The following is a 16,504-nucleotide window of genomic DNA, read 5'->3' on the forward strand; positions in this document are numbered from 1 at the left end:
CATCCGACACATAAGACAAACAACATATATATTATACATCTTAACATCATTTCAACTTGATTCCACATATCAACGTTGTATCAACACTTCAACGCAACTACTGTACAAACCATTGGAATAGTTATCATATTCATCATAACAACAACCAACACATGTATTACAAACCTCTCAACAACACATCTTTAAAACAACTTATAACACAGGTAATCTAACGACACTAGCATCATCATCAACTTGTATATAATTAAGCAACTTACAACATAATAGCACTATCATCATCCTCAACAGGGTCAACATACAACACAATCACAGCTTAACAACACAACAACATATGTACAACTCATATCAACAACTTATGCGTCGTCACGCATTTCAACTCGGAGATCTCCTACAACATGGTGAGTAGTCTAAGTGGCTAGGTCCTACCGAATCGACAACACATAACCTTTTTGAGCTTGCTAGGTAAACAACCAATTTTGGATAGAAATCCATAACACGATAACGATTTCTTAGACTTTGCTACTTAAACAAGGAAGTATAGTACTCGGTTAGGAACTAAGTTTCCGACTTCGAACTTTACTCAAATTGGTCGCTTGTAATCGGTATGGCTCGACCTTGCCCCTATACCGTGGTCGCTTTGTAATCGGTATAGCTCGACCTTGCCCCTATGCCTTGGTCGCTTTGTAATCGGTATACCTCGACCTTGCCCCTATACTCTGGTCGCTTTGTACATGTGTGCCTCGACCTTGCCCACACACGGGATCAACTAAGTCCTAAAGGAGAACAACACAACATCCACTCCAAGGGACAACTTCCCAAGGAGGGTTTTTCAACAAATTGGGTTCTTAGAGCACCACAACTATCTCAATCCACACAATGGGATGAGCCACTTCGAAAACATCTCCCCTAGTCCTAGTGATCAACAACTCATCATCATAGCTTAATCAGCTTACAACTCAACAACATAGCTCAACTCAACAACTTAAACAACGTACAACTTTTCAACTCATCATCTCAATCAACTTTCAACTTAAACAACATGATATATCAGCACAACAACTCATCAACACTGTTTAACAACACATTTTAACAACACAACATCTCATTTCAACTTTAAACAACACAATCAACTCAACAGCTTATTAGCTTAACTCAATCATCATAAAATAATATATTTTCAACACATGGCACAACATACAACTTTATAGCAACATACAACTCTTCTCTAACAACTTAACAACATGGCCTACTAATAAATTTTGTATAAATCTCAACACGTCTACACATTTCACATCATGTTTCTCACAACTCACAACATTATCATTTCGTCATATTTTACAACATATAAATAATCCACAAATAAATATAGCAACTTTAGCAACATACCATGTATTCAATGCATTTTCTATTTGGCACAACTACTCGTTTAGTTTACAACACTATACTCAACATGCATCTCTTCATTTCACTTTCTACTCATCATACATCTCAATGTAATTATACAACTTCATATGAGTTCCTAAACTCACATACAACCAAACAACATACAATCTAACTTCCCTTACCTGAAGATTGGCTCAGAATAGCCAAGAACTGAGAAGAAGTAGAATTTCCTTTCCGAAATTCAACTCGGAACTTCAATCCACCCAAAGCAAGCTTCCTAGTCCAAAGTCCTTCTCTCTAAAACTTCTCTCTAAAACTTCTCTCTAAAAACCTCTCCTTCTCCTCAACTGCACAACCTCTATTTATAGAAGTCTGAAATGGCCAGAATGGCCCGTTTCAAATCCGGAACGGCCCGTTCTAGACTCCTTCATCATGTGTAAAATTCACATGCAGAACGACCCGTTTTGAAACTAGAATGGCCCGTTCTGGCATGTCTAGAATGACCCGTTCTAAAACCAGAACGACCCATTCTGAAGTTGAATTTAACTCACAATGACCATTTTGGAACAGCCCGTTCCAGTCCAAGATTCATAGGCCTATTTAGTAGTTTGGAACGGTCCGTTCCAGTTTGGGAACGGCTCGTTCTGGGCTACTAAATCACTCATGGCCTTCTAAAATACTTACTACGTTACAATACCCCCAAACAAATAGGCATTTTCGTCCCTGAAAATAGATTTTACTTGGAAGTAGGAAAAGATACTACTCTCTACACAATTGCTCAATCTCCCAAGTAGTCTCACCAATAGTTGCATCCCACAAGATCTTCACCAAGCCAATAGACTTGCCTCTCAACCTTTTCAACTTATAATCAACTACAACTACAAGCGTCTTCTCATAAGTTAGGTCCTCCCTAACCTAAAATTCATCCATTTCTACAGCATGACTTGGATTATGAACGTACTTCCTTGACTGGGAAAACATGAAACACATGCCCCCCTAGAAAACTCCAAAGGCCTCTACCATCTATCAACTTATGATTTCTGCCTACTCTAGGAAAACCTCATCCTCTCTTGAATCAACTTCACCTCCTCAATAGTTTATACAACTAACTCTAGCTCCGCAACTACCGACTCACCATCTTTGATACCAACACAGAGGAGTCCTACACTTCCTACCATGCAATGCTTCAAATCCCAATACTAGCATAAAAGTTATTATTGTACATGAACTCCACCAGTAGTAGGACTTCCTCCCAACTCTCCAAGTGGTTTAGCACACAAGCCCTCAGCAAAACCTCCAAAGACTGAATCGTCCTCTCTGATTGACCATCCGATGTGGATGATAAGCAGAATCCAATCTCAACCTCGTACCTAAGGCTTGGTGTAGACTCTGCCAAAACCTAGAAGTGAACCTTGGATCCCTATCTGAAATAACACTAGAAGGCACCCCGTGCAACTGTACTATTTTCTTCACATACAGCTATGTCAACTTCTACAAGGACCACTTGATATTGACAGGTAAGAAAAGTGCACACTTGGTCAATCAGTCAACCACAACTCAAATAACATCATTATTCCTAGTCGACTTAGGCAACCCACCAATGAAATCCATAGTGATACTATCCACTTCTACTACAAAATCTCCATCATCTACAACAAACCACTAAACTTCTAGTGCCCAACCTTAGCCCTCTGACAAGTCAGACAGGCCGCAATATATTCAACAATGTCTCTCTCACTTAGAATTGTGAAGTAGGCAAATTTTGCCCTTAAACCTCAAATCTCATCTTCACCCATCTCAAAGCCAACTGTTTTCTCTATATCCAATAAATTAAGGACCTTCACAATTTTTGAATCTTGCAACTACTTCATGCCAACTTGCTACAAGAACTCACTAGTAATGGTAGTCATGCCATAGCTAATGTGGTCTTGAGCAAACTCCACATACAGATTTAAATCTCTAAATTTCTCAACTAGCTCCAACTACTTTACCATCAGACTAGGCATGTGGATGGACTTCCTACTCAAAGCGTTTGCCACTAGATTGGCCTTCCTAGGGTAATACATCAACTGAAATTCATAGTCTTTTTAAATGTTCCATCCACCGTCTCTGTCTCATGTTTAGCTCTTTCTGATCAAGCAAGTACTTCAGACTCTTGTAATCACCAAAGACGTTAAACCTTGCACTATAAAAATAATGCATCCATACCTTTAAGGCAAAAACAACTGCTACCAACTCTAAGTCATGAGTAGGGTAATTCCTCTCATGATTCTTCAATTGCCTTAAGCATATGCAACTACTCTCTTATTCTACATCAACACACACCCCAAACCTTGGTGAGAAACGTCACAACACACCTCAAATGGCTCATTAGGATTAGGCAACACTAACATAGGAGAAGTAGTCAATCTTTCTCTTCAACTCTTCCACCTGACACTTCAATTCAATCAACTCTGTTGGAGCCATCCTATAGGGAGCAACCGACACTGACCCTACACTAGGGACCAGATCAATGCTAAACACAATCTCCCTAGTAGGAGGTAACCATGCACCTCATCCAAAACACCTTCGGGAATTCCCTCACAACTCCTACCTATTGATTACCTTCTCAGTTTCCACACTCACAGCAGCAAGCAGAATACAACACTCTGCTCTATCTCTCAACATCATTTCAGCTTGGCTGGATGAAATCAACAATTTATCCTCCCCCTAAGGGAAAAACCAACTCCCTATTGGCACAATCTATAAGAATGTGATTGGCAGATAACCAATCCATCCCTGTCAATATCCACTAAAGGCAAACAGATCGAGTTTACCTTATACTTCCTATCACACATTTCCAAGGGACAACCAACACACATCTTAGAGGAAATAATAGAAACAGAAGCGTGCGTAGACACAAGCAATCTCAACCCCAAATTACGTACAGGCAAACCCAACTTTTTAGCACATGCATATAAAATAAATGAATGGGAGGCCCTGAGTCAAACAATATCATCACATCCTTACCAGTATTATCCTTCCCCTTCACTAGATCAGATAAAGCGGAAGCTTCGGCTCCGATCAAGGCAAACACCCTCCCAACTGCAGTAGATCTATCACCCCTCGGAGCACTCCTGGTCTGTCTGGCACCTGCAGGACAACTAGTCGACATGTGACCCATCTGGCCACACCTAAAGAACTTGCTCTCGGTGTGAGGGCAATCACGAATGAAGTGAGGTCCACCACGAATGAAGTGAGGTCCACCACATCTGTAACATCTAAGAGTAGCAGTTCCACTCTGACCCCCACTCCTAGCTATGTCAATAGATTTTCTTATGACAGGACCCCTTTGCTGTGATTGGGGCCTATCATAAGGCTTCCTCTGAGAACCACCACCACTCTTGGACCCAGCTGGCCCACCAATAATCTTCGTCGGCTTGTTGATGCTCTTTAGCCGCTCTACAACCTTCGCCTTCTTTACCAAGGCTAGAAATTCCGTGATGGCCATAGGCACCACCACTCTCCTCAAATCATACTTCAAGCCTTCAACAAACTTCCTACACTTCCAAGCCTTAGAGGTGGCTTGGGTGTAGAAGCGTGCCAAGTGCTCGAATCTCATGGTGTACTTGGTCACCGACATTTAACCCTGCTGTAATCTCATAAACTCTGCCTCCCAAGCATGCTTGACACTCTTTGGGAAGTACTTCTCAAGGAAGGCCCTCTTGAAGCACACCTAGTCGACAACAACTCCAAGGTCAATCAACATCTGACTAGTACCTCCCCACCAATACTCTGCCTCCCCTGTCAACATATACACTACATAGGCGAGCTTCCGCTCCCCTGAACAACCTAGAACTGAGAATATCTTCTCCAACTCGCAAATCCAGTGGTCAGCCACCTCTGGATCTGCATCACCTCTGAACTGAGGAGGACTACACTTCCTGAACCTGTGACTAAATTGGTCTTGCTACACTAGTTGCAGCTCTCTCAGCATTCATCCTAGCAAAGTAGGCATTCTGATGTTGCAGAGCCAGTGCCATCATCTTCATGGCATGGGTTATCTGCTCATTTGCTATAGGCATCTTCTACAAAAATAACAACTCATTCAGCACACTACATCCCAACTACTCAACACAAATCAGCACAACATTCAACACCACATAGAGTTCAACACAACAAAAGCCTAAAGGGACCACGCCTGCCAGAGTATCCACTAAACTCGAACTGCTCTGATACCATAAAAGTGTAACGACCCGCCGTGGCCGTCACACTATGAAACAACACTACACACTACTGGAATATATATACTAAAATAGTATAATAAAATATTTACAACACAAGTTGCTAATCAAGCAACCGACAACAACCAGTTATATACAACAAAATATGCTACTATAAGGTAGCCTATAAAAAAAAATATCCATCTTCAGGCACCTCCTGTGGCCTCTAGCAGCTATCTCCCAGCCTATCCCTGCCCTGCTCCCATACAACGTATGATCATCGCAATCCAAACCACATGAAAACATCCAAGGGTAAGCTAGAGACAATAAAAAACTCATAATAATTTAATATGCAATACAACAATTATATAATCATCTTCACATCCGACACATAAGACAAACAACATATATATTATACATCTTAACATCATTTCAACTTGATTCCACATATCAACGTTGGATCAACACTTCAACGCAACTACTGTACAAACCATTGGAATAGTTATCATATTCATCATAACAACAACCAACACATGTATTACACACCTCTCAACAACACATCTTTAAAACAACTTACAACACAAGTAATCTAGCGACACTAGCATCATCATCAACTTGTATACAATTAAGCAACTTACAACATAACAGCACTATCATCATCCTCAACAGGGTAAACATACAACACAATCACAGCTTAACAACACAATAACATATGTACAACTCATATCAACAACAAATCAACTCATCAACAACTTATGCGTCGTCACGCATTTCAACTCGGAGATCTCCTACAACATGGTGAGTAGTCTAAGTGGCTAGGTCCTACCGAACCAACAACACAACCTTTTTGGGCTTGCTAGGTAAACAACAAATTTGGATAGAAATCCACAACACGATAACGATTTCTCAGACTTTGCCACTTAAACAAGGAAGTATAGTACTCGGTTAGGAACTAAGTTCTCGACTTCGTACTTTACTCAAATTAGTCGCTTGTAATCGGTATAGCTCGACCTTGCCCCTATACCGTGGTCGCTTTGTAATCGGTATAACTCAACCTTGCCCCTATACCGTGGTCGCTTTGTAAACGGTATAGCTCAACCTTGCCCCTATACCGTGGTCACTTTGTAATCGGTATAGCTCGACCTTGCCCCTATACCGTGGTCGCTTTGTACACGTGTGCCTCGACCTTGCCCACACACGAGATCAACTAAGTCCTAGAGGAGAACAACACAATGTCCACTCCAAGGGACAACTTCCCAAGGAGGGTTTTTCAACAAATTAGGCTCTCAAAGCACCACAACTACCTCAATCCACATAATGGGATGAGTCACTTCAAAAAAATCTCCCCTAATCCTAGTGATCAACAACTCATCATCACAGCTTAATCAGCTTACAACTCAATAGCATAGCTCAACTCAACAACTTAATGAAAACATGATATATCAACACAACAACTCATCAACACTGTTTAACAACACATTTTAACAACACAACATCTCATTTCAATTTTAAACAACACAATCAACTCAACAACTTATTAGCTCAACTTAATCATCATAAAATAATATTTTTTCAACACATGGCATAACATACAACTTTATAGCAACATACAACTCTTCTCTAACAACTTAACAACATAGCCTACTAATAAATTTTGTATAAATCTCAACACGTCTACACATTTTACATCATGCTTCTCACAACTCACAACATTATCATTTCGTCATATTTTACAACATATAAATAATCCACACATAAATATAGCAACTTTAGCAACATACCATGTATTCAACGCATTTTCTATTTGGCACAACTACGCATTTAGTTTACAACACTATACTAAACATGCATCTCTTTATTTCACTTTCTACTCACCATACATCTCAATATAATTATACAACTTCATATGAGTTCCTAAACTCACATACAACCAAACAACATACAACCTAGCTTCCCTTACCTGAAGATTGGCTCAGAATAGCCAAGAACTAAGAAGAAGTAGAATTTTCTTTCCGAAGCTCAACCCGAAACTTCAATCCACCCAAAGCAAGCTTCCTAGTTTAGAGTTCTTCTCTCTAAAACTTCTCTCTAAAAACCTCTCCTTCTCCTCAACTGCACATCCTCTATTTATAGAAGTCAGAAGTGGCCAGAACGGCCTGTTTCAAATCCATAATGGCCTGTTCTGGCCTCCTTCATCATGTGTAAAATTCACATGCAGAACGGCCCATTCTGAAACCAGAACGGCCCATTCTGGCACGTCTAGAACGACCCGTTCTAAAACCAGAATGACCCGTTCTGAAGTTGAATTTAACTCACAATGACCATTTTGGAACGGCTCATTCCAGTCCAAGATTCATAGGCCTATTTAGTAGTTTAGAACGGCCCGTTCCAGTTTGGGAACAACTCGTTCTAGGCTACTAAATCTCCCATGGCCTTCTAAAATACTTACTATGTTACAAACATAGTTTTCCATGTTAAGTGTGAAGGGAATCATGTTGAGTGATTTTGTTTTAGAGGGATCTTTGACTCCTCAACATTGGGTGTCGAAGTATCCACGATAAGCATGATTTAGGCAGAGAGACCCCTATCCTATACATGCTAGGAATGAGCACCACCATGGAGGGTGTGAATGTGGTAGAGATATCCCTAATATCTTTGTTTTGGGCATGAGTTCTAGCTTGTTAAGCAGCACACCACAATGAAAATTGGTTTAGTGTATAAGGGTAGCTTAATAGTGGAGAAACGTGTGAAGAGTAATGTTAAATTAAAAGAAAAGAATAATGAAGTCAGTAATCGTGATAAAAAAAAAGATATGAAGAAGAATTATAAGTGTGTCAATTTAAATGTATGATCTGCTATGTTATGAATAAATGAGGATGATATATGGTGATACATGACGAGGATGTATGATGATAAGGTATAGTGATGTTGATGAGATGTGTAAGTCCAAGTTGCAACTAATAATGATGTAATCCAAGTAGGGCTTGGTATATTATGAAGAAGTCCTGACTCCACAGTATGGCAAAATCATCAAGTTGGTCATTACATTTGGTTTATGTGTGTGATGTTGGTTTGGGTGTTGAGTTCATGCATTTCATACTTTATTTGGTGAGGTGATGTGAATATATGCAAGAGGATCTTTATGGTTATCTACCAAACCTTGGAAGTGTTATGGTAGAGAACCTCTAATGGGGTGTGAGGTAACCTTGGTTGGTTGTAATACTTCGATTAGATCTTAGTAGATATCTCTTGGTTGAGAGTGGATTGAGAGAGTCACTTAGTGTGTAGTGATTCGGTCCATAGCTCATAGGTTGCCTTCTAATTGGTGATAATAAGATTGATATCACATGCATGTAGAGTTAAAAAGTATGTATTGCTCGAGTTTTTACTTATAATTGATATTTATTGGGTTGAATATACTACTATCATAGATGTTGGATGTACTTAGAGTGTGTTTTATGTTGATAATGATTATGGATGTATGTGCATTAATGCTATCATTATGCCTTGTATGTGTTATACATGGATGTGATATATTCTCACTCCTTGCATTTTTATTGTTTTTTTTAGGTTGGTCACCATTGCAGAAGTAGAACGAGTACAATAAAGGAGAAGTCTAATGCTTCATTGGCTATTTTGGGTCCTTAATCTAATAGTGTGACATTGGGGCTTGAAATTTTTATGATTCTTAGTTAGAGGCATTTTATATTATGGTGTTTTATGTTGAAAGTTTTGTATAAAAGGCGATTTGTGCCTTTGTTTTGGATTTATGTTGTTATTTAGTTAACTTTTTTTTATTAAAGATTTTTTTACTAAGAGGATTGTGAATTTTTTACTTATAGAGTTACATTGAAGTATATATGAAGTCTTTAATTATATTGCTGCTTATTTTAGAAATGTCTATTTATATTATTTGAGGATAGAAATGTGTCACATTTAATAGTATCAGGATATATCTTCTCTCTTAGTATGGTGTAGTTTAGGGATGCATTAGGTGGAAGCTGGTGGGCTTGTAATAGCCCAAACGCAACAAAATGAGAGAGATCCATAGATTTGTACAAATATGATATTATGTAGTTGAGGATGACTTAAATAAATTAATTAGTACTTCCTATAATAACAAGATGAATATACTTTTTGATGGCTTATCATTTAAGTACTTTACAATTAAGTGCACTTGACTTTAAGTAATTGGGACAAAAAGTGTGCAAGTGGGACAAAACACACCGAAAAGTTTTATGTTGCTTTGTGAGGTCAATTATTGATCCTAAAGGCAGATAAACATATAAGAAAGAGTTACTCATAAAAGATTTTGATTGGAGAAAGGTTTTAACCAATAAAAGATTATGTGAAGTGTAATAAAATAATATCGATGAGATATCAAATATGAGATATGTTACATTATCTTTTCCTAAGTCAACTAGTTGTAAGTTCATTTCCCAATCGTTGGATTTGCAATGTACACATGACCAAAAATCTTAGCCATCACCTAAAAGTACAATATGTGTGCATAGAAGTCCATAATAAATGTAAAAAAAAAAATGAATTGGGTGAACGGAGTTCTCCATATTATTTTATTTCCAGCCTTTTTTTTTTTTTTTTTTTTCAATTGAAGCTCCACGTTCCATTGTTTACAATGTATATGAGTTTTTATTTTATTTTATTTTAATTTTTTTTAATTTTTTTTATATTTCTCTTAGAACCTTAAAGACAAAGATCTATTTGGATTTCTATGTAATGATAGGATGGTTCAATGAAGTTCTAAAAGAGGTAAAATTAAGTAGTTAAAAGATTTTATATAATAAAATTAAATTATTATTGTATTTATCTTTTAATATTATTTTATTTTAATTCTCCCAAATTAGAAAGTGACACTTATAGAATTATCTTTAGTAGTTATTAGGTTATAAATTTTTATTTCCTTTACTCTATGAGACATTAACAAGAAATATTACTGTTTATGTTCATCTTTCCTACAACTTTTTGTTGTACTTCTCTAATAGTAGAATTTAGGAGTGGTAACAAAATAAATATTTTCTTTCTATCAGAATCTTTATGCCTTTCATGTCATTTATTTCACATTTCATTTACTTCCTGCATGTCACCTGTTTTCTTCAACTCATTTTTATATCACTTGCCTATAAAAATTTTCTTGTTTGATTGAAAGAAAAAAACAAATGAAAGATAGTTTAACTTTTGATAATAAAAATTGTTTGTTTTTTGGAAAGCTAATATTTTAACTTAGATAACTAAAATTTATAATAAATGTCTTCTTTTAAATATATAAATTATGATATAATTATTTTTTTTAATAAATGAATAGTTTAAAACAAAATTATATTTTAGATTTATGAAAAAATAGTTATGTTATGATATAATATTACTTTTAATTATTAGTTTCTTTTAAATATACTAAAATTAAATTTATAAATAAAGAGAAAAGAATAAATTTAAAATAATAGAAAAAATTTAAAAATTCCCTCGTAGAGAAATAGTTCCTAAAATTATTTTTGTTCATATATATATATATATATATATAATTTGATTTTTAAAAAAAAATTCATTTGTCCTTATTTTATTACCTATGAAACAAATACAGGTTAAATTTTTGTTTTGGTCAATGAGCCTCACTTCATATATCATTGATTTAATTGTACTTTTGATTATTTACTTTCTAATTTTTCAAATTTAATTTCTTTGTTTTTTTTAATAAGATCTTTCATTATTATTATAATTATAATTATGTAACTTTTTTATTAATTAATTTAACAGATAATATTTAATAGAAATGCTACAGTGACACTATAATAGAGTTTGGTAAACATCGATGATGTGGTAGCACAGTAAAATGACAAGTTAGCACTTCCATTGAATATTAAATATTAAGTTAACAAATTTATCAAGTTATCTATAACTATTATAAAGAGATATATTTTAATAATCATTCTTTTAATTTTCATATTTTAGTGAATTTTTATATCCTTAAATATAAAAAAATTTCTTATATTTTTTACAATTTCTAATATTTATTTGTACATAATTATTATAGGTATGAAGTACCTCGACTTCTCTAGTACAACTAAAAGAGTAGAATCAAATTAACAACTAAAAAAAATAGAGAACAATATTTACAAAATTAAAATGGTAAAAATATAATAAAACCTTTTATTTTTCCTCGTGGAAGCCTGATAAAAAGAAGCATCAAGAAAGAAACCCAAAGTTAGGCCCAACAAACCCAATACAACAATATACACAAAAGGATGAGACACTTAAATAAAATAAAAAAAAGGATGAGACACGTGTTCGTTCAAAAGTGCGTGGGTTGATCAGCCCAAAACGCAAGCGTTGAAGAGTAAGAGCAAATTATAAAATCAAAATTTCTAGGGTTTTAGAGCACTGCGATTTCTCTTCAGAATTCCTACCATTCTTAATTCTGAATCCTCGAGATTTCTTTCTCTTCATTTCATCTTTCTCTTCTTCGCCACGCACTCTTGTCTCTCTAACTGTAAGTATCCAGACTCTCTCTATCACGCAATTTTTTTTTTCCTTCCGAATTTTATTCTCAAGAAGTTTTTCACGCTAAGTTTTCATTTGTGTTCATTTTCACATTCATTTTTTAAGATTTTTTTTTTGGTCTCTTAAATTTGTATAGGGTGATTCTGGTTGTGGACAATGTCTCGTGTTTACGTTGGGAATTTGGATCCTCGAGTCTCTGAGAGGGATCTCGAAGATGAATTTCGTATATACGGTGTTCTTCGGAGGTAAATATCTTCACCTCTCTCTCTATTCCGAGAGAAAATATTGAAATCGATAAACCAATTTAGGAATAATTAAAATCACTGTTAAAATATTGGTTAATGAGTTGCAAGTTGCTGAATTTAATTAAGTGATGAATTATTCGTAAATTGGACTTTTATAACCAATAGCTCCTTTCTAGAAAAAAAAAAATTCTTCATATAAGCTTGATTAATTCTCATCGTAAATTTTCTATTTTTTTTTCTACTTAATTCTGATTTCGAGATCTCTCTGTAAAACTTCCCGTGCTTTCTTTCACAGACATGAATTTGAGGTATGGAGTTCATACACTTCTGTGGGTTGGAAATAATGATATTTTCTGTAGGTGTCAAGGTCATGACCTGTGTTCTATGTACGGTTTGTTGTTTACACGTTTTATTTTAATGTTTGGTTGTGAATGCAGTGTCTGGGTTGCTCGTAGACCACCAGGATATGCATTTATTGAGTTTGATGATCGGAGGGATGCAGTTGATGCAATTCATGAATTGGATGGTCAGTATGCATTAATGTATTATCAATTTTCTGTATGCTGTCCATGTTAAGCAGTTATCCTTGTGCCTTTTATTTTTTTGGTTTGCATTATCTAGATTTTGGATTGGCATTAATGTTTGACTGTCATCATATAGGAAAAAATGGTTGGCGTGTGGAGCTTTCTCATAATTCCAAGGGTGGTGGTCGAGGAGTGCGTGGGCGTGGAGGTGAGGATATGAAATGCTATGAATGTGGTGAACCTGGACACTTTGCTCGGGAGTGTCGCCTGCGCATTGGATCACGTGGTCTGGGAAGTGGAAGGAGGCGAAGTCCAAGTCCTTATCAGCGTCGTAGAAGTCCAAGTTATGGATATGATCGCAGGTGTGTTTGAAATATGCACATGCTGTACATGAACTTAAGAAAATATGCTTTCAAATATCTAGGCCTTTCCATTTTTCCCTTTGTTTATTGTTTGGATTGAATGCCAGAATATAGAGATGTACTTGATGCATTGATTACAGAGAATGAAATGAGTCAAAACTATTATTAGTTTGAACTATTTTCACATGCTTAGTTTTTGTTATATAATTTGTTTTTTTTTGTGGGATGGGTGCATTTGCACATTATGTGGACAATCACCCTCTATTGTAGTGTCTCTGCTTAAATGTGGATTGATGCTTTCTCTCTTTGTAGTTATACTGCATTGGTCAAATTGTTTGGTTTACTTAAAATTCTTAGAGTTATCTAACTGGCTTCCATCTGCTGTATATTACTGTTAGTTTGTCATGACATTCAGACAGAAAAAGAATATTCATATGCTAAAATTATATCAAACTACCTATTTTGAGTGACTAGAGGTCTCAATCTGAATATGGGTGACCGCTGGATAAACTGACTTTCATAGCTTATGAAATTTCAGATTACATTTTTTAAAATGCATGCAAAGTGTCTTGGATAGATGTCACTCTCTTAGTAATTCCTTTGCTAGTCTATTTGTCTTCTCATGATTTCTTTTGGATTTGCTTTATTTGTCAGGAGTTTTAGCCCTCGGGGCAGAAGATCTCCAAGACGTCATAGCATATCACCTCCCCGGGGCCGCAGTTACAGCAGGTCCCCTCCATATCGTTATTCTCGCCGTGATTCACCTTATGCCAATGGGTATGTTTATGTTCAACTAAGTTCTGTATGATGTGAATTAGAAGAATGACATAACTTATTACCCATGTTAATTCAAATCTTGTATATTTTTTTTTGCAGAGATTAAAATCAAAATGTGATCGGAGCAAGTGCTGAATACTTATTATGGAATCCTCTCTGCTATAGTGTAGTTCCTCTAGGATTGGTTGAGCATACCACAGACATGTTAGTTATGTTGATGTCATGACAATGAGTATTGTTTAGAACTTGGCTTCTGACGAAACTTACAAAGTGTTGTAGCCGCCAAAAGGGTGCATTGTACACTGTTTTGCATCCACTGTCTCTGTTCAGCTTATTGAAAACTGAAGGTTGCTTCAGTCTACCCTACTTTACATATAGAAAGTTATGTTAATTGTTTGCTCTTAATCTTACTATTCCATTGTGATAATTTTGATATATTTGCATTGAATGTGCCTAAAATGTTTATGTTTCTTTGTTTTGAGGTGTTATCGGCCAAAAGAGCATCGTTTCGCCACTTACTAGATCTTCTTGTCTGCTTCTCTGCTGCATTGCCCCACAATCGTCTAATCTTGTTGCTTCTGCATATAAGTTGACTAAAAGTACAATGTCAGCTAGTTGGTTACGTATGACCTTTTGTTAACTGGTTCAGAAAAGGAATGCTACAGATGCATCTTCCTTATGAATTGGAGAAGTCTAAAGGTGGATGGGTAGAATGTAGCCAATGACTGCTGCATCTTCATGAAATTAAGTAACTTTGGGATTTCTCAGGATTTCTCTAGTATCTGACTAGTGTCTGCTTATCACCATTATACGACTAAGTAGGTATATTGATGGTTGCATCATTTTGCCACTTGATCTTGTCTGCTTCTCTGCTGCATGCCTCGACAATCTTCTCATCTTCTGCATATATGTTGACTAAAAGTTTGATGTCAGCAAGTTGGTTGCGTGTGACCTTTTTGTTAACCAGTTCAGAAAATGAATGCATCCTCCTTATAAATTGGAGGAGTCTAAAGGTGAATGGGTAAATTGTGATCATTGACTAGCTGCATCTTCACGAAATTAAGTAACTTTGGGATTTCTCGGGATTTATCTTATATCTGTGTATAGTGTCTGCCTCTCACCGTTCTACGTAGTTATATTGATGGTTGCTGTTTCTAACGTCTGCATTGACTAGAATGTTTCTTGTTTCATCCCTGGTCCGTGTGGTATGTGCTTTTCTGTTTGAGACTGCAATGGATATCATCTTGGTTGTGTAGGATACCATTTTGTGCATTCTCCTTCGGCGATATATACACAAGAACATTCATGATCCACGAAGAATGGGATTATATTGATGGTTGCATCGTTTTGCTTCTTACTAGATCTTCTTGTCTGCTTCTCTGCTGCATACCTCCACAATTGTCTTGCTTCTGCATATCAGTTGACAAAAGTCTGATGTCAGCAAGTTGGTTGTGTATGACTTTTTTGTTAACCAGTTCAGAAAAGGAATGCCACAGATGCATCCTCTTTATGAGTAGGACGAGTCTAAAGGTGGATGGGTAGATTGTAATCGCTGGCTTGCTGCATATTCATTAAATTAAGTGCCTTTGCGATTTCTCTAGTATCTGCGAATAGTGTCTACTTCTCACCATTCTTCCTTAGTTATATTGATTGTTGCTGTTTCTAACGTCTGCATTGATTATAATGTTTCTTGTTTCATCCCTGGCATGTTGTACATGCTTGCTGTTTGAGACTGCAATGGTTATCATTCTGGTTGTGTAGGATACCATTTTGTGCACTCTCCTTCGGCAACGTATATATATATACACATATATATATATATGCATATATGTATATATGTATATATATGTATATATATATATACACACACACAAGAACTTTCATGACCTATGAGGAATGCGATTAGAAAGAGTGATTCCATTTAACCAAGTGAGCATTCGCCTAACGTCTTCCATTCTTCACTTTCTGCTCTTTGATCCGTGTCAGCTTCCTCACTTGGGTGATTAGCTTTTTTATGCTTCATGGAATTTTGTGACATCTTCGGCTACTGGGATTTTGTCACTTGTTTCCCACATGCAGTTTTGCTTTGCCAAATACCTCCTCTCTAATCAAGTGTATTAACTCTGGTTGAGTGGCAGCATTGATTGCGCTAGATGTTTGATTTTGAGGAATTCATTGCCTCTTGCCATTGTTTTAGAATGTTGGTGTTTGGTGTTGTTGTAATTGTCATTTAGAGCCATGTGTCATTCTATTTTTTCTGGTATTAGTGATCCTTTTACATCATCTATTGCTATTAAGATTAGTTGATTTTGATATGGGTTTGTCTTCTAAGAATCGGATAATTGAGTAGTTTTTTTTTTCATGTAGAAAAAAAATAGTGACTTGTGAATCAACTATGAATATTAAAATGTCACAAGTATTTTTGATTTTGCTCTTAAATCTTGATTTATTAAAATGTGAAGGTCTTGGCCCTGTGGCTCTATGTAGTGAGAAAG

At 36.2% G+C, this 16,504-nt stretch overlaps 1 protein-coding gene across 1 annotated transcript; it reads left to right on the top strand.

Annotated features, from left to right (window-relative positions):
* The first annotated feature begins 11,931 nt into the window (after positions 1–11,931).
* On the top strand, positions 11,932–15,612 carry LOC109808664 (serine/arginine-rich splicing factor RSZ21). The gene is made up of 6 exons (XM_020371748.3): positions 11,932–12,090; positions 12,238–12,346; positions 12,784–12,872; positions 13,007–13,232; positions 13,887–14,009; positions 14,109–15,612. Exons 2-6 carry the CDS (start codon positions 12,258–12,260, stop codon positions 14,113–14,115), a joined length of 534 nt encoding a protein of 177 aa, XP_020227337.1. The 5' UTR covers positions 11,932–12,090; positions 12,238–12,257; the 3' UTR covers positions 14,116–15,612.
* The last annotated feature ends 892 nt before the right edge of the window (positions 15,613–16,504 follow it).

Source organism: Cajanus cajan, chromosome 5 (assembly GCF_000230855.2).
Source record: "Cajanus cajan strain Asha chromosome 5, NIPB_CcT2T_4, whole genome shotgun sequence".
Lineage (NCBI taxonomy): Eukaryota > Viridiplantae > Streptophyta > Magnoliopsida > Fabales > Fabaceae > Cajanus > Cajanus cajan.